Below are 19,442 nucleotides of genomic sequence, written 5' to 3' on the forward strand. Positions count from 1 at the left end.
AACACTCATTGAGGCAATAATTACCATGAGTATTGGGGGTGAAGTTATTGCAATTCACCCCATGCACGTACTATTGATTTTATATGCAGCCCTAGCAAATCATGCAGAGTTGAGTAAACCTGTATCGATTTTTACACTGTAGCACAAGATGAATATTTCCAACATTCTAAAGGCTTTCATGACGCTCTTGGTAACTATCCCCTCACCCTTGGTTCCTCAGAGTAGTATTTAATATGGACAATCAAGTTAAAAAATCAGTTAACAGCTACAACCTCTGTTTCAAATGGAAATCAATGTACACAGGAGGTCAAATCTCATGCAGGGCAATAGAGACATCTATTGCCTCCCAATTGTAGTCCAGCATGGTTCAGAATAGATATTCTGCCCCCCCAGATGACTCTACACATATCATAGTCTACAAGAAAGCAATGAGGAGAGGATGTTTGAAATGATGTTTCCATCTTTCTCCGGTGCTAGCTGGTTCCCAGACTAGGAGTGACATTAGCTCCTGTGCATCCTGCCGAGAGACAGAATATAATAGATATATGACTGCAGTGCTGAGACCAAGAAAGAAGATGGCTCTCAGTATCAAAGGAAGTGAGAATATTGTATAGATCAGCCTAAAATCCCAAACCATCAGCAAAAGCTCCCATCAGCAGAATATGAGCTGTGGTCAAGATTTCTGTCTCATTGTACCATCAACTTATCACTTCACATACACATAAAAAAATAAAAACAAACAAACTTCAACAGCATTTTCTAATATAATGTACATTAGAGATTTAAAAAACCACTTTCTTCACAGTTAATTTTGCTACACTGGACCAATGTACAAGTCCTTTATTGGATTTTTATTACAGCTAAAATTGACTGAGAAAATCACTAGGATATACTTAAAAATGGGAAGGAAATGTACGTTTACAATAAATAGGTCTCTGAAGGTCTCTTGTTTCATAGGAAGGAAGCTGTCTTTATATTACATGAACTATAAAAAATTATTAAAACTGAAGAGACAGGAAGCTGATAATTTGATTTATCATCTTAATGGCTATGATTCATGAATAAATAATATAATGGTTTATGTCTCTCTCTTGTAAAAAAGTAAGGAAGAGCAATTTGTCTAATAAATGACTTCAAAGATTACAGTTGAGTCTTGTTTGCCACATTTGTTCTATTTAAAAGAATGAGTGAATTCCTTATTTCTTATTACTTACTAAGACATTTGTTGTATTATTTATAAGAGTCAAAAACCTTAACTAAAAGCCACTCATCTTTGACCACAATCTCCCATTAGCTTTAAATTCAGGAAAGAAGATGGGATTGATCACCAGATCAATAAATCTAGCCTCAAAGCTGACTAAAAGCTTCCTTCAACCTCCTTCCTATGGGGTCTTTTTTCAAAATTAAAGTACCCCCTTTTTAATTATTTAAGAGTATGTCAGTTTTACAGTAAGGCCATGTATGACAGCATCATACAAATATTCCTTCTTTATATTGGAAATGTGGCAAGCTTCTTTAAAGGGACAGCATATAAATGATGATCCCTGTATTTCTTTGCAGCTGGATGTGCCACTAAAGAGATATAGCTTGTAACAAATGACTGCACTGTAGATTTCATTGGTTTGAAGCTGCTGACAAGAGTAATAAAATCAACACGAAATATATACCCCTGATTATCAGACATGCTGAGCACCCAAAACCTTCACGCACTCCACCAGGAGTTACCAGGGCTCTGCACTGCTGATGTCAGGCCAATAACTTACATTGCTGCAGAGAGCTATATACACTCAGTGAGAGTAAAATCCAACATAAAGAGTAACACCAAAACAATCTTTTCTGTAGGAAAAGCTTATATCTGAAATTTGTACACTGTACATTACAAGGCCTGACTTTCCTTCCTATGCTTTCTTACCAAACCTATTTTACTGAAGATAATGGTAGCCAGGCCTTTTCTTTTCCTTACCAGATGGGAGGCCTAACTAACAAAAGGTAAAAGCATTTCACATTTATTACTATCAGCTTGACATGTTTCTAATGTAGGGTAAAGAAAGAAATTAAGTGTTACCCCCTCCCCAAGTCATTCTGCTTATGGCAAGACTGGCAGCGTGGTCCAGTGAATAAGGTATTGGGCTTGGTCTCAGGAGAGTTGGATTGTAGTCCCAGTTTAGCCACTGACCTGCTGTATAATCCTGTGTCAACTGCTTCACATCTCTGTACCCCTTCCCTCCCCATGCTAGTGTCAGCAACTTAAATAGGTAAGACAGGCAATCTCTTACTCTGTATATGTACAGTACCTAACACAATAGGTCACTTGATTGTGACCTACAAACAATAATTTACTGTAAAAGCAGCATCTGACATGCATCTGAGGAAGTGGGTATTCACCCATGAAAGCTCATGCTCCAAAACGTCTGTTAGTCTATAAGGTGCCACAGGATTCTTTGCTGCTTTTACAGATCCAGACTAACACGGCTACCCCTCTAATAATTTACTGGCACTCATTTGTTGACTTGGGGAAGCAAGAGTGGGAAAGAACATTTTGCCTCATGACAAACATATGGACCGGTTGTCAAACTACTGACATATGCATGAGTTTATCCACTGGGTCAGTTTTAGAGGAGTCTTGGGTTAGGAGTAGGAGTTGTAGTGTCAGTCCTACAGCAGTACTCAGCTGTGCATGTGGATTTTCCTAACACTGAGTATGGTGTGTGATCTATAGCACAAGCTGAGGAGTGATCAGCGGACCAGACCTTCTCATGCCAGGGTTTGGAGCCTCAGACAATAGGACCAGCCTGGTATAGTGTAGGATTATCATGGGAAAAAACAAGCCCCAGAGGTTAAATGGCATGCCCAGGTCTACTAGATTTTGCATGGACCTGGGAGTCATAAAGATATAATTTATAATCTGGCTTCTGACACTCATTCTCTGTGTGATCTTGAGCCTGTCACTTAACTTCTGTCAGCCCCAGTTATCTTTGAAGCAGATATATTTGCCTACTTCACAGAGGCGGCATTAGGCCTTGTATTTAAGACAACATATTAGCAAGTCTGTTAGTGGCCGATAAAGAACCCAGGGATGTTCTAAATCAGATAGCCTCTAAGAGGGTTCTTTCTCAAAAATTGGACAGTTTGAGTTTTTGAACAAAAGGGGCTATTTGAGTTTCACATGCTTCATGGTAAAAAAAAAATTTGTCTTGTGAAATTAAAGGCCCACAGTCAGATCCCAGCGGTGCAAAAAATCACATTAAATGAATTGGCAAAACAAAACAAAAACCTGTACAATTAAAAAAAACAACACTTGTTCAGCAATTTTGTTCCTATCTAGGTACTTTAAACAGTTATGATTAATGAACCCACACGAAAGGCTGTTTTATACACACAATAACTTTCCCACTTAACTATTTAGTCTCCCAAAATTGTAGAAAAATCTGGAATAAACCAAGCTATTGTTTCATTTCAGTGTTATAACAGATGCCACAATTATAGAGGCTGCATAAAAATAGATAGACAAAGCTGAAAAAAATGCAGCAGGTTGTAAAATTGCATCCAAGACACATTTGTCTGATGGCCTTTCACTGTGAAGGGACAATTTTTGTTGTTGAAAATGAAGATAGTCTTTGCTTTGTAAGCCTTCATTAAAGCACTCATCTTCCTTCTTAATGGGTTCAGTGTAAGAACTTAAATATATTAGATCATCTTTATGAGTTGCAATCTAGTTTTTCTACAGTGTTGTGGAAAACATGATGAACAATTCCACTTAAGTAAGAAATCCTTTAGTTATGAAGTGCTTGGCTTATATTGGAGTTTCTGAAGAACAGTTTGATTAAGCAAAGTGCCCCTGCAAATTTTGGATAAATTTAGGTTTGGACTATTTATTAGTCACTCATGGACCAATACTCCATTGTACTTGATGCTAAGCACGCATGGAACAAAAGATGATTCACATTTTTCATCCAGTCTCATGTGACTATGGCAGCAGTAGATAATGAAGAAATAGATTTTCTAACATGAACTAGCTTAAAAAAAATCATGAATCCTCTTAAGAGAATGTCTGGTCTATTCAATGAAGTTAATTGAAGTGGAGGAGTACAAGGAAGTATACATTGATAGCTATGGATAGTTTCATAAATATCAGTTCCCTAATAGCGATTTGCACATACAGAAGCAGTGGCTCCTCTGATGTAAACTTTTGATAGACTCATCTGTGGTGCTATGATAGTTTGCACCAGCTGAGAATCTGCCCCATACACCACTCAGAAATATTAATTATCAGTGAGTTATTAGTTTTCCAATGATATATTTGGGTATATATCATAACATCAGTGTGTTAGGTGTAGTGAGTCTGTCAGGCCTGACAAGTCGCTGGCAGAATAGCAAACCGCTAATGGGCCTTGGTGTCACATCTTCCTTTTCAGGCCTCAGCCTTCTCAGCATAGAAAATGCCCTGAATGAATCTGGCGTCTTTGTGATGTAGACATTTTTCCACTAGGGACTAAAAGGAGATCACTGTTTGTTTTCACTTGTGGTTTAACAATGATAAAATATTAGTGCATCAATCCATGTTATTGCATGAACATATGTGCTAGAATTATGTTCTTAAAAGGTGTTTGGGAAGAAATGCATAAGCCTAGACTGCCTTACACGAAGGAATGTGAATTTGATTTGTCTGACCAGCCAGGTCATCAGGCAGAAATACTGAAGGTACTTTTACATAAAAAGGAAACAAAGCTATCAAGCTAACATGGAGAGGAACCAGTATGAAGACTTCATCAGACTGCATGGCATCTCTTCCCCGTAGGAGAAAAGTTACTTTATCTGAGAATACATTTCAAAAGATTATTGGTCTATAGACAGGGGGTCTGAACTTCAATAGATAAGCAATTGAATCAACTGCTTGTAAACAATATTGCTGTATTACAAAAGTATATTGAATAAAGTCTTATGAAAGCCTATGACATGCTGGTGATTAATATCATTGTGAAATGAATGCATTAACACCATATGAGGAATTATGGATATTTACTGATATCATGCTTTAAAGTATGTGACCAAATCCAGGGACAAAAAAATTCTCTCTCAGTCAGGAGGGAAGGCAGCTCTATACTGATCTCCAATGTAAATTAAACAATCTAGAATCAAGAAAACAGAAACCCTCCTAACATACAAATCAGCAGGGGGATAGGAAGTCCACAGGAAGCCTTCTTGACTCTTGAAACAGAGACAATGAACTGTGGAGTGATGGAAAGGGGCAAAAAGACAGTGATCAATTACTTGTATGATTCAAGGGGCCAGAGCTCTTGAAATCAAAGAACATTGGGTCCTTCAATGTCAAATGTTCAATAGGGGCTGAAGGCTTGAGGAACTGAACATAGGTGAGAAACCTACTTCTGCAATGATTGCATCTTGCTGAAATTAAGTGTTAGTCTTAAAAGGGTATTTTTACTTTTGCTTGCTTGCAACCCTTTCTATTTGTATTATGTATACAAATAGAATAGGGTATAATTTGACCCTATGACTTTTTGTTTAAAAAACTGTAAAACAAGTTTATTAAACAAAAGGTCACAGGTAAAAATACCCTTTTAAGACTAAAACTTAATTCAGTTCTGTTAAAAGTAAGAGTGTTTGTCAAACCTCAGTTAAATCAACAACCTGCAGTGTATTCTTTTTAAAGAGCAACAAACGTAACTTCTGTGAATGTTCCAGGAGAGGGCTGCAGGGAGACAGCTAAGGAAATTTGGGATCTGGGGTGCACTGGCATCACTCTGCAAATAGTTACCGGGCTGTGGAAGCCCGAGTGTAACCTGCATGCTTGTAGACTGACTGTTGGCATTCAGGCTGTGATCCCAGCAGCCTAGCATTTAAGACATCCAGAGTTGAAAGGGAGGTGATGACAACCCCTAACTGGTCTGGGTTGAACCCTAGGATGATGTCACAGAAGAATTTTTAGGCATGGAATGCAGTGCTTCAGTGGAGCTGTGTGGGAAAGTTTGCGGGGGGAGGGGAGATTTGCTGCCCATAAATTCACATAATTTTCTGACAACTGTTTCTTTGGCCATTTTAATTTCAATGTCATGCTATTTTAGGTTCCAGTTCTGCAAACATTTATGCATGTGAGTGATCTCATTCAAGTTAAAGAGACTATTCATGAGTTAATCATGTATGAAAGGATCAGGGCCTAAATTCCTAAGGGATTATTCAACATGTCAAAACTGTCCACATGGTTAAATGGAAAAAAAATATGCTCACTTTAGTTACCTATATTATTACTTATCACATTTGACAGACTGGATAATCTGGGCCCAGTGCCATAAGCAGAAGTGAGTCCCTTCAATGAAGATAACGAGATTGGAGAGTGCTCAGCACACGACAGAACTGGGCCCCTCTGCCATTTATAGTGACTAGTTCTATGCCTGACCCGGCACCCACTGTGGTTCACTTGGATTATGCCATTGATTCAAGTATGAGCAGAATAATAATTTTATTGAAAAGAAGGCAAGAGTTTGATTTCTATAAATGACCATACAAATATAACGTAAAATGGTGCAGCTTTCCAGAGGATTATCCATGCATAATTTTCTTGCACACAGAATTTGGCAGCAAGCAATCTTGTCTGGGGAGATGCAGCATTTGATCAATCTGTAGCTATTTTTTCTACACCATATTTAAACAAAAAGCCCTCCCGCTACTAATGAAGTAAGAAGATTATCCATCTTTTCAGGATTAACAGTGCAAGATAAAACAGTGCTGTGTCAAGAGTGTTTAAAGAAAAAAAAAGTAGAAAAAACTTTATAGCAATAACTGCCCATCAAAAGATAAAGACTGATTAATATTTTATACACAGTAATAGTGTTAGAAATAGACTGATTAATTTTACTTTATATATAGGTCATTAGCACTCATTTTAAAAGATAGAAAATACAGATTAATCTTTAGTGTTCAGTGCATACCTTTCAAACATGCCTGCAACCTATGCAAATTACAATATAAAAAGACAGACCAAATTCAAATATGAATTTTTATTTTTAAATCTAAAGACTATCCCTATGTGGAAACCCTACAAAACCTACCTGAAATTCCATAAAACCCTAGGGTATGAACATTACCAAAAAACCAGACTCGAGTGAGTTGACTAAAAAGGGGTGGCAGGAAAAGTCAAAGGACATTTGGATAGAAAGACCCAGGGAGAGATCAAGTTGGACTGTAAATTATCTGCAGAAAAGATTCAAATTGCCATAGGAAAAAATTCAAGGAAGGAAGGACAACACAAATTTTATCAGATCAAGAGACAACCCCTATTCCCCCAAAAAACTACATTCTAGCTTTGTTGCTCTGGTACATCGATCCTGAGTACTCTAACTTTTGATTTATAGTGATATTCCTTCAGATATAACTTGACAGATGGAGGAATAGGAAGAGCATCAATGCCATCATATGTTGTAGAGTTGCAAATAACTGTTCTGCATATATGCTGAAGGGAAAAAGGAAAAGTCCTGTGTAAGGGAGTGGATAAAAGTGGTTCAAAGAACATACAAGAGCTCGGGTCTTTATAATGCTCTAAGAGACCAGTAATGTCAGGAGAATGGAAGACACAAGGATCATGAGCATCAAAGCTGAAGTTATGATTCCACTGTTCAATTCTTGCATGAAGAGAACGACTATACCGTCTAAAACTAACAGAAAACAAATAGTCTTCTTGGGCAGAGTCTCGTAGTAAAAAAGTTCCTTCTGGCTTTCCTTCTAGTAGTGCCTCAGCTGCGTATTTGTCCATTACGCCCCAGTAGCATGGATTGTTATTGATCTGGAGAAGGTCTGGGACAAGACAGTGGACATAATCAATCTGGGTATGATATTTGGGAGGAGATTCCAAATGTAGCAGTTCATCATCTGTTTCCCATTTGGGTTTGTTCCTCTTTCTAGAACTTGTGCAAAGTGTTATAACTTCATCATCAGAGTCCATATCACTCTCCTCTTTATTGTTCTTTAACACCTTACTCATAACCGATTCAGTCCTAGGATCACATTTACAGGAGTTGCTATCTGTAATGTCACACGGTCGTGAGAAAGAGTTTCCTCCCCCTGTGCTCGCTCCATCTCTCAGATGATCATCCTTCTCTTCATTTTGGGATAAATCAGGGTTTATCCAATCTTCTGATTTTTGACTTATAGGGGCAGTGTGTCTTTTAATTAAATGCCATCGAAAAGCTAGCTCTGATCGTGGTGGAAAAGGACACTTATCTAGCATTAATTCACTTATATGAATTTTTCTCTTCGATGGAAGTACTGAAGAGTGCCGACTGCTACAATTCTTTATAGGAAAACACTGTCCCACAGCATCTTGCAATTTCTGTTTAAGAGACCGGCCTAAAAATCGGTGGCCACATGAACGATCTAAATCCAGTTCAATAGATGAACAGCTGTGCTTCCTCTCTTGGCTCCTTAAACCAGCCACTGGTTTTCCTACACTACTTGCTGCTTCACCATCAGAACAATTCTCATTCTTTTTTGACCATGAGAGCTTCTTTCCACTCCATACATAACCATCCTTTCTGTCTGCACTCCTACTACGGGTGGTTTTGGGTCTTACATCGACATTTTTACTATTACTTTCTTTATTTTCCGCCATTTTGATAGCTTAACTCCAAAAGTCCCAGAGCTCTATGTTGTGTTTTTCTGTAACAGTTTCTACAGCTTGAAGCTTCTTTCAGGCATTTTCTGGAAATATCTAAGGAAACAGAAAACACAACTAGGTTAACAGCTTCACAAGTTCACAACACAAGACCAACTCAACTGTATAAATGACAGTAATGGCAATTAACTGCTGGCATATGTATAAATAATATACATCAAGCTCAATTCATTAGGAAGGTTCTTGACAAACACTGCCTTGGTCACAGACCTAGACTCTCTTAATCCTTCTCCATTATTAATATTTTCCAGTAGTTACCATCTCCTTGAGTATGAATAAGGCATACATACACTGTGCTTTATAGCAAAATTGACAATAATTTTGTGCCAGGTAGGTTTTAAAATGCCACAGTACATGCATTAGGTTATATTGCTTTGGTTGTTCACTGAGCAAATGCTGCATCTATTCCAATCAGCCTTTCAGGAAAGAACAAGCCAGAACAGAAACAAAGTAGGTCAAAGAGTACAAAGAGCTACTGTACCTAGATGATATGCTTGTTTATTACTAATCCACAAAATCTGATGCCTAGGATCCTATTCTTAATTGACACTTTTGGGTCACTGTCAGGATACAAAATAAATTAAAAATAAGTAAGTCGCAGATTCTGCCAATTTCTGAATGTTGTTTTCAATTATTTTTCAAAATGGAGTTAAAAAAAACACATTAGGTCCCCAGGGGGCTGAAATATCTGGGATTTTACATATGGTAAAGGATTAAAACAAATCCAGATCCCTTACTAAAAGCAATTGAAAAAGGCCACAAAAGATGGAGCTGCTTATTACTTATTACATTAAATGAGCGTTTTCCTGAGACTTATACATGCTTAGTTCACTCCCTATGTTTGCTTCCTAAGGCTTATTGTATTCTTGAGTTAAAATATGTGTATGTGTGTGTGTATCTGTGTGTACATGCTACAAGGAAGGGAGGGAGGCATCTTAAAAAATCTGCTTCTGAGTACATAGCTGAAAGTATAGTAGCACATTTTTCAACATGCATGGCAAGGTGCATCTAAGCACTCCAGGTCTGTCATAATCTGAGGGAGGTCTTTTCCATACCAAAAAATCAGATGTGTGTCCTCTCCTCCACTGTTAAAAACTGACAGAGATGGAGAATACAAAGAAGGGAAAGAAAAGGCATACACTTCCTCTCTCCATCAAATCCATTCTCATCATGAGAATTACCCAGTATTATACCCCATCGCTCTGCATTCCCTGAGGGGCTGAGCATGCTGGCAATTCTGCATGCTGCGTTCTCTTCTCTGTTAGTGGGCGAGCAAAAGTTGGATGATAAATGAAACCTATGTCTCTCATATAGAACTACACAGCACTACCAAAAGGCTAGCAAGATGTTTCAATTTAATCAATGGGCCAAATTCATCCCTGATGTAACTCCACTGTGGAATTTTGGAGAGTCACTTCATTTTACTAGAAAATATTTCCCATAGGCATAGTATGGACTTTGCAGCCTGGGTAGACAGATATATGGCAGCAGGGCTTGCACTAGTACACTAAAAATAGTTGTGTGAAAACTGCAGCACTGGAGGAGGCTCCGCCCAGCCGCCTGCACTCAGAACCACCCTACCTCCTGGGTCCAAGCTCAGGTGGCAAACCTGAGCTGCCAGTGATGCCTCAACATCCACACAGCTATTTTTAGCACACTAGCCCCACCTTGTCTACTCAGGCTGGAAGGCTCACGCCCTGTTGCTGTGTAGACATACCTTTTATGTCAAGTACCAGAAGTTTGTGAAAAGTATTCGATTAGAACACTCTTGATGATTAAAAACTCAACAATATGTAGTACTGGAGAATAGAAACTACAGGCCTGGAGGGTAAGTTTAATAGATTCATTGGCCCAGTTTTCATTTACATCCATATACATATATGAACAACAATTAGCATTTGTACTTCAGTAGTGCTTAGAAGATCCAATCAGGGATCAGACTCCTGTCGTGGTAGGCACTGTAGATACACATAATGAAAAGGCTGCACTGCCTCAAAGAGAATATTATTTTCCCAGTTTCATCTGCTGCTGCAGACTAATTTTGTCAGGCCAATCAGAAAGGCAATTGATACTCAAAATATATGACTGTGCAAGAGTATCTGGAGCTGCAACCTCTCAAAACCAGATCTGAACTTGGCCTGATAAAAGGACAGAAAGGATGGTGCAATGGCTACCTGGGGATCTGGGAGACCCAAATTCAATTCCCAGCTCTGTACATATTTCCTGTGTGAAGCTGAGCAAGCCACTAAATCCCATTGAAACCAAATGAAGTTAGGTGCCTAAATACCTTTTAAAAAACTGGCCCTCAGTCTTGGCATGCCTCAGGGCTTGTCTACACTTAAAACACTACAGCAGCACAGCTGCATCACTTCAGTGCTTCTATGTAGACCCTTCCTACACCAAGGGGAGTATTCTTCTGCCAGTGTAGGTAATCCACCTCCCCAAGAGGCAGTAGGTGGGTTGATGGAAGAATTCTTCTGTTGACCTAGTTCTGTGTATGTGGGGACTTATGTTGGTTTTAACTACCCTGCTCAGGGATGTGGATTTTTCACACCCCTGTCTGACGCAGTTAAACTGATCTAATTTTCTGCCACAGACCAGGTCTTAGTTCTCTGTTTGTAAAATTAGATTAACAACAAAGTCACAGGGGCATTGTGAGGATAACTACTTTAAAGATTCTGAGGTGCTCAGATATTATAGTGATTGGGGTCATATAAGTACATTGGACAGGTACTGTACACTTAACTATCCTATCCATAAACTGAAGACTTTCTAACTAAATAATGCCATGTAGGTGTACTGCCATTAGTGACTGAAATGCAACCAAAAGAAAAAGAAAAAGAGAAAGCCAGCAGAGAGAGAGAGTATACTTTTACCTACCGGGAAATGTTAAATGAAGCTATCCAGTATATCAAGTTATGCACATCAGCTCTGAGAACTTTATATTTACAAAGATGAATAGACACAACAACCAGAAGACAATTATATGCATAAGATTAGCGTATCAGATAAGCCTGTCTACTGAGGCTTTCTTGTAAAATGGGTATACCTTAGGCATGTTAAAAGCAGATACAGCTGACAAAACTCTTAAACATGAAACTCTTCCTCCTAAACAAATGACAAGACAAAACAACATAAATGGTTAAAACAGGGTGCATGTCAGGCTACTGGATTCTGAAGGTTATCAGACATCATCATGGATTTAAAATCCCTATAGGGTCATTGCTACACTGTGTTCTGACATAAACTTCAGGATCTCAACTAAAAGCAACATCTTCTAACAGATGCATTTATACAATGAAAATGCTGCCCCCAATCATACAGTAGGCAACAATCACCAGCCAGTCAAAAATATCAAAGAGACAGAGCCTGATCCTGTGTGCTGGAGTCAATGGCAAAACTCCCATACACTTCAGAAGCAGTAGGATCAGGGTCATAACAAACACAGGGAAGTCCTGTTCTGAATAACTTGAGTGTTGCTCTACTAAAATATTATTTTTCTACAGCCATCGTGAATGTCTGTCTGCACTGCACTGCCAATCCCTCCAAAACCTTTCTAATCAAGTTGTTAGTTATAGTTTCCATGTGATTAATTATTTAGACAGTTCTCTACTCAAATACAAAAATCCAAGTGTCTCCATTTGATTTTTCCTCTCATTAAATGACAGCCCCACCCTTGGTATACTACTAACCAAAAAGATTAATTTCAGTCACAATTGTGGAAGCTGATATTTTTATGTAATTTATAGCATTCAAATCTATTAAATGATTTTCCTAACTACTACCCACAGTTTCAGACTGCTTACATTTCAATAACTAGTATAAATTAATATATTATTTGAATGGTCTATATTTATCTGTCATCTCTTTTTACTGGTATTTTTAGTTTTTTTTTTTCCTTTAAGATTTTTTTTTTTAAAACAAATGACTTAAGTTAAGACCAGCCATACTGGGTCAGACCAATGGTCCATTTAACTCAGTATCCTGTCTTCCAACAGCAGGTGGTGCCAGATGCTTCAGAGGGAATGGACAGAACAGGTAATCATCCTTCCCCTGTCATCCAGTCCTAGTTATTATATACCAAAATATATTCAGTTATTTATATATCTCTCATTGACCAACTGCTGTTCACATTCATCTTTGCCCAATCATTATTTTCGCCATCACATCTGACTTTAATTTAACACTTTCATTTCCACTGAAGGTGGGACACTGTTGACTTACTTCTGAAATAAACCCAGTCAAACATAGCATTAACTCCCAATTCCCTTGTCTCTGTTCTAACTATTTATTTTGATTTACATTACAGATTCTAAAAGTACCTAACCTTATCTCTGGGTGCCTCTGTAATACATTACTGATACAATCCCACTCAAAAATGGAACCAGCAACTACCTCTCACCCCTACACCGGAAAATGATTTACTAGAGACAAAATCAAAACCCAGATACCACCTCCAGCCCAACAAGAAATCCTGATTCTTACCCTGCCTTTTTCTTCACCAAAACCCTGGGTAGAGGGGCCTTGCACCATGCCTAAAGATTAAATACTGGGGCTATTTCATATCCAGTATGTGCGTGCGTGTTGGAAGTAGGTTCAAAAGTTCAGGGCTACTCATGCAAAATGCCCTACCAGAAGTTCCCCCTCTTTTATATTCAAGGAGCTCAAAAAAAAAGTGCCCCTGCAGACTCAACAGCAGTGGCCATGTGGCACAGGGAGCGCAGCAGTATCTCATGTAGTCAGGTACCAAGACATCAGGGCCTTATAGAGCAAGACCAAGCCTTTAAATTCCACACAGAAACCACATAGGCAAATCATGGAGCACTGCTATCGTGCTCCCGCAAGTTTACACCAATTAATAAGTCAGATACTGCAATCTGCACAAGCTTCAGCATCCAGGTAGATTTAAAGCGTAGCCCTGTGCAGTGTGCCCTGCAATAATTTAATACTCAGATGACAAATGCATAGATGACGGTAGCAAGGTCTGGAAAAAAAAACGGTTGCATCCTCTTGGCCAAGCAAAGATGAAACAACCATTAATAGAAAAACTACTGCTAGACCATTTTTTTAACAGCAGCTGAGGATCCAATAATACCCCCAGATTGTACTTTAACAACAAATGGAGGGCAGGCACAATTCTCACCATATCTTCTGGTGGCTTTCCTAACCTAACAACATCATATCAATCTTATATGGATTCAACTTCAGCAAGATTAGCTGTAACCTGATTTTGTACTTAAAGCAACCTTTACAGTATAAAACATTTTAGATGAAAGCATTAAAATGTTTATGAAAGACACTATGCATAAGACTACTGAATTGTTTTAAAACATTTGAAATGAAATTCCCTCAGCCCCCATAAGAAATTTATGAGTTGGAGAGTAGTTCTACGTTCCCACTCACCTGATTAGGAGTTCCTACTATAATAATTTGTAAGAACAAATACCTCATATCCCCACTGAAAACCATGTCTCTGCACAGCTTCTACAAAGTTCTGCAATGAGAGCTGAGAATACTAAAAATAAAAAAACATAAAGGAAGCCTAGAGTCTAATACTGTCTCAAACATGAAAGCACCAATGAAGTGACTACTACAAAGGGACCAATAACACTTCCAATACAAAAATTATTTTCCTTCACCAGGCACTGATGATGCAACTGCAGAATAAAACTAGACATAAAAGGTTTCAGCCTATAAGCAATTTTTCTTGGAAGCATGAATAAAATGGGCTATATTGTTAAAGGTACAGGAAGAGAAAACAGATCTATTTTCTTATTTCAGATACTTAGTGATTTTAAGACAAACCATTTTTTTTGTCCTTAAAGAAATATCAGTTCAATTTTAAAAATGAATATTAATTAATGAAGGTTGTAAAGGATCAAATGTGCTTGCAGGGACAATATTTTTTTTTAAAAACCACCAACAAAACACTGCAGGTTTGACTTGTACAGTCAAGCTATTATAGCTAAAAATTATAACAGCAGCATCACTTAGAATAGTTTAAGACGGCAACTTGTATTTACAAAAATGTCAATGTACTCTGAGAAAGTCTATTTTAGTAAAAATGACTATGCAAGTCAGCATGAAACATAAAATATGTTCTTGTGTTCTGCAAACACAGGCTATAAGACATCAACATTTATTTTAACTGCTTTTGTAGACGTCACAACTATTTACAGCAACAAACCTGCACCAAAATACTTAGGAGGACAAGTTCTATTTCCTGTTATTCTCCCCTTCAGGAAGACAACAGTATGAGAAAAAAGGGAACGTGTCCTCAAAATACTCTTATGTGTCTCCCCAGTGCTTATGAAATCACAGACATTTAATACCTGACTCTCTGGAATTAACAACAGAAGGAAAACATGATTATTTGTACTTATCTATATTGTAGAGCTTTCACTCCACGAATGAGATACTACTCCACTATTAAAAGTTTGGCCTAAAACTATTTAAAAAGCTGAATAACTGCTCCTTTAGGACCACCCTGAAGGACTATAAATGGAAAACAATGCATATTTGAAATGAAGCATAGATTTGTGCACACTTATTTCTAAACATTATCTTGTGTCACCAGTCTGTTCTGAGCAGTATTAAAAACCCAGCATCCCTCCATGTTAAAAAGTGTGAACTGATCAAAGCTTTGACTCCTCTTTAAGCTGCTTGTGAGCAATAAATAAAAGAATAAGCACTGTCTGAATGCTAATACAGCCAATGTTACTTACCTGCTGCTCCCTGGAAAAGATTAGGAGGGGAATAAGCAGGTGGGAATCTCAGAGCCCGACCTCATGCCAGACAGCAGCAGATAACACTCACCATCAGACACAAGCATAGACTGGATTAATTGAACAGCTGGATGGGTGGCAAGGGAAAGAGGGAATGACAGAGAGGGTGTGGGGAGAGAGGAAGAGGAGATTAGAGTGAGGAAGAATATTGGAGGGGGTGGAGAAGAGAGAATGGAGAGGAGAGAGGGGACTGGCGGAAAATGAGAGAGGCAGGAGGAGTAATGGAAGTGTGGGACAGGGAGGGGAAAAGGAGGGGGAGGGCTGGGGGCACAGAGGGGACACAAGGAAGATGACAGAGGGGGAGGTTGTAATACAGAAGAGGGGGAGTGAGACAGGCTGGGTCAGGGAGAGAGGAGGAGGCGGAAGAAGGAATGAGACAGGCTGGGGCAGAAGGAAGGGGAGAACGGAGGGGCAGGAGGAGGCTGAGGCAAGAGGAGGAAGGGGGAGTGAGGCAGGCTAGGGTGGGAGAAGTTAGGGAGGAGGTAGCAGAAGGAAGAGAAGGGCAGGCTGGGTGGGAGGATGGGGAGTGGGGCAGAAGGAAGAGGAGGAGGGCAGGCTGAGGAGGGGCAGGAGGAGTGGGGTAGGTTGAGGAGAAGGGCAGGCTGAGGAGGGAGCAGGGGGAAAAGGGCAGGCTGATGGGGGGCAGTGGGAGTGGGGCAGAAAGAAGAGAAGGGTAGGCTGAGGAGAGAGCAGAAGGAAGAGGAGAAAGGCAGGCTGAGCGGGAGTGGGGCAGAAGGAAGAGAAGGGCAGGCTGAGGAGGAGCAGTGGGAGTGGGGCAGAAGGAAGAGGAGGGGGCAGAAGGAAGAGAAGGGCAGGCTGAGGAGGGGTGGGAGAGTGGGGCAGGCTGAGGAGGGGCAGAAGGAAGAGGAGAAGGGCAGGGGGAGTGGGATAGAAGGAAGAGGAGAAGGGCAGGCTGAGGAGGGGTGGGGGAGTGGGGCAGGCTGAGGAGGGGCAGAAGGAAGCGGAGGGGGCAGACTGAGGGGGGCAGGGGAGTGGAGCAGAAGGAAGAGGAGAAGGACAGGCTGAGAAGGAGGAGTGGGGCAGAAGGAAAGGGAGAAGGGCAGGCTGAGAAGAGGGAGGAGGAGTGGGGCAGAATGAAAGGGAGAAGGGCAGGCTGAGGAGGGGAAGGGGAGAAGGGGCAAAAGGAGAAGGGGGAGGTTGAGGAGGAGGAGGGGGAGTGGGGCAGGGGCAAGAGGAAAAGGGCAGGCTGAGGAGGGGGAGGGGGAGTGGGGCACAAGGAAGAGGAGGAGGGCAGCTGAGGAGGGGAAGGGGAGAAGGGCAGGCTGAGGAGGGGGCAGGGGCAAGAGGAGAATGGGGAGGGGGGCAGGGGCGAGAGAAGGACAGGCGGAGCAGGGGAAGATAGGCAGGCTGAGGAGGGGAGTGGGGCAGAAGGAAGAGGAGAAGGACAGGCGGAGCAGGGGAAGATGGGCAGGCTGAGGAGGGGAGTGGGGAAGGGACAAGAGGAGAAGGGTAGGCTGATGGGGGGCAAGTTGAGGAGGGGGAAGAGGAGAAGGGCAGGGGGAAAAGAAGGGCAGGCTGAGGAGGGAAGTGGGGCAGAAGGAAGAGGAGAAGGGCAGGCAGGGCAGGGGAAGATGGGCAGGCTGAGGAGGGGGAGTGGGGCAGAAGGAAGAGGAGAAGGGCAGGCAGGGCAGGGGAAGATGGGCAGGCTGAGGAGGGGGAGTGGGGTAGGGGCAAGAGGAGAAGGGCAGGGGATGGGCAGCAGGTTGAGGAGGGGGAAGAGGAGAAGGGCAGCGGGATGGGCGGCAGGCTGAGAGGGAGTGGGGCAGAAGGGCAGGCGGAGGAGGGGCAGGGGAAGAAGGGCAGGCTGAGGAGGGGGAGTGGGGCAGGGGCCAGAGGAGAAGGGCAGGGGGATGGGCGGCAGGTTGAGGAGGGGGAAGAGGAGAAGGGCAGGGGGAAAAGAAGGGCAGGCGGAGGAGGAGGAGGAGTAGGGCAGGGACAAGAGGAGAAGGGCAGGATGATGGGCTGCAGGAGGAGGAGGGCGGGGGATGGGCGGCAGGTTGAGGAGGGGGACGGGGAGAAGGGCACGGGGATGGGAGGCAGGCTGAGGAGGGAAGTGGGGCAGAAGGAAGAGGAGAAGGGCAGGCAGGGCAGGGGAAGATGGGCAGGCTGAGGAGGGGGAGGGGGAGTGGGGCAGGGGGATGGGAGGCAGGCTGAGGAGGGGGAGGGGCAGTGGGGCAGGGGGATGGGAGGCAGGCTGAGGAGGGGGAGGGGGCAGGGGGATGGGGGGCAGGCTGGGGAGGGGGAGGGGGAGGGGGAGTGGGGCAGGGGGATGGGGGCAGGCTGGGGAGGGGGAGGGGGAGTGGGGCAGGGGGATGGGGCAGGCTGGGGAGGGGGAGGGGGAGGGGGAGTGGGGCAGGGGGATGGAGGCAGGCTGAGGAGGGGGAGGGGGAGTGGGGCAGGGGGAGTGGGGGCAGGCTGAGGAGGGGGAGGGGGAGTGGGGCAGGGGAAGATGGGCAGGCTGAGGAGGGGGAGGGGGAGTGGGGCAGGGGAATGGGAGGCAGGCTGAGGAGGGGGAGGGGGAGGGGGAGTGGGGCAGGGGGATGGGAGGCAGGCTGAGGAGGGGGGCAGGGGCAAGAGGAGAAGGGCAGGATGATGGGCTGGAGGAGGAGGAGGAGGGCGGGGGATGGGCGGCAGGTTGAGGAGGGGGACGAGGAGAAGGGCAGGGGGATGGGAGGCAGGCTGAGGAGGGGGACGAGGAGAAGGGCAGGGGGATGGGAGGCAGGCTGAGGAGGGGGAGTGGGATGGGAGGCAGGCGGGGGAGGGGGAGTGGGGCAGGGGGATGGGAGGCAGGCTGAGGGGGGGGCAGGGGCAAGAGGAGAAGGGAAGGGGGATGGGAGGCAGGTTGAGGAGGGGGAGGGGGAGTGGGATGGGAGGCAGGCGGAGGAGGGGGAGTGGGGCAGGGGGATGGGAGGCAGGCTGAGGGGGGGCAGGGGCAAGAGGAGAAGGGCAGGGGGATGGGAGGCAGGCTGAGGGGGGGCAGGGGCAAGAGGAGAAGGGCAGGGGGATGGGAGGCAGGCTGAGGAGGGGGAGGGGGAGTGGGATGGGAGGCAGGCGGAGGAGGGGGAGTGGGGCAGGGGGATGGGAGGCAGGCTGAGGGGGGGGCAGGGGCAAGAGGAGGGGGGCAGGGGGATGGGAGGCAGGCTGAGGGGGGGCAGGGGCAAGAGGAGAAGGGCAGGGGGATGGGAGGCAGGCTGAGGAGGGGGAGGGGGAGTGGGATGGGAGGCAGGTGGAAGAGGGGTAGTGGGGCAGGGGGATGGGCGGCAGGCTGAGGGGGGGGCAGGGGCAAGAGGAGAAGGGCAGGGGGATGGGCGGCAGGTTGAGGAGGGGGAAGAGGAGAAGGGCAGGGGGATGGGCGGCAGGTTGAGGAGGGGGAAGAGGAGAAGGGCAGGGGGATGGGCGGCAGGCTGAGGGGGGGGCAGGGGCAAGAGGAGAAGGGCAGGGGGATGGGCGGCAGGCTGAGGGGGGGGCAGGGGCAAGAGGAGAAGGGCAGGGGGATGGGAGGCAGGCTGAGGGGGGGGCAGGGGCAAGAGGAGAAGGGCAGGGGGATGGGGGGCAGGCTGAGGGGGGGCAGGGGCAAGAAAAGAAGGGCAGGGGGATGGGCGGCAGGCTGAGGGGGGGGCAGGGGCAAGAGGAGAAGGGCAGGGGGATGGGCGGCAGGCTGAGGGGGGGGCAGGGGCAAGAGGAGAAGGGCAGGGGGATGGGAGGCAGGCTGAGGAGGGGGAGTGGGGAAGAAGGGCAGGCTGGGGAGGGGAAGGGGTCGGGGTGGGAGGGAAGCAGGGTACGGAATTGGCTACCGGGCTGTGTGGCTGGGTGAAACCTGCCCTCCCCCCGCGCGCCTCTCTTGGCGGAGCCCCGATCCCCTCACCTGCCTGAGCAGAGCAGCTCCGAAGCGCCTGGGTCGCGCCCGCCGCCGCCATCCTACCGCCCCGACTCGGGCCCGCCCCTGACGG

General features: G+C 44.2%; 1 protein-coding gene across 3 annotated transcripts; it reads right to left on the reverse strand.

Annotated features, from left to right (window-relative positions):
* Positions 1 to 6,461: 6,461 nt before the first annotated feature.
* SOCS4 (suppressor of cytokine signaling 4) lies at positions 6,462 to 19,428 on the reverse strand. Of its 3 annotated transcripts, XM_050952669.1 has the most exons (3): positions 19,358 to 19,422; positions 11,736 to 11,794; positions 6,462 to 8,722 (listed from the first exon to the last, which is right to left on the reverse strand). In XM_050952669.1, the coding sequence occupies exon 3, from the start codon at positions 8,621 to 8,623 to the stop codon at positions 7,316 to 7,318; it is 1,308 nt and encodes a 435-aa protein (XP_050808626.1). In that variant the 5' UTR covers positions 8,624 to 8,722; positions 11,736 to 11,794; positions 19,358 to 19,422; the 3' UTR covers positions 6,462 to 7,315. The 3 variants fall into 3 exon arrangements, with proteins under 3 accessions (XP_050808626.1, XP_050808624.1, XP_050808625.1); XM_050952667.1 differs by lacking the exon at positions 11,736 to 11,794 and having other exon boundaries at positions 19,358 to 19,428; XM_050952668.1 differs by lacking the exons at positions 11,736 to 11,794; positions 19,358 to 19,422 and adding an exon at positions 15,412 to 15,538.
* Positions 19,429 to 19,442: the final 14 nt, after the last annotated feature.

The sequence above is a fragment of the Gopherus flavomarginatus genome, chromosome 5 (assembly GCF_025201925.1).
Source record: "Gopherus flavomarginatus isolate rGopFla2 chromosome 5, rGopFla2.mat.asm, whole genome shotgun sequence".
Classification (NCBI taxonomy): Eukaryota; Metazoa; Chordata; order Testudines; family Testudinidae; genus Gopherus; species Gopherus flavomarginatus.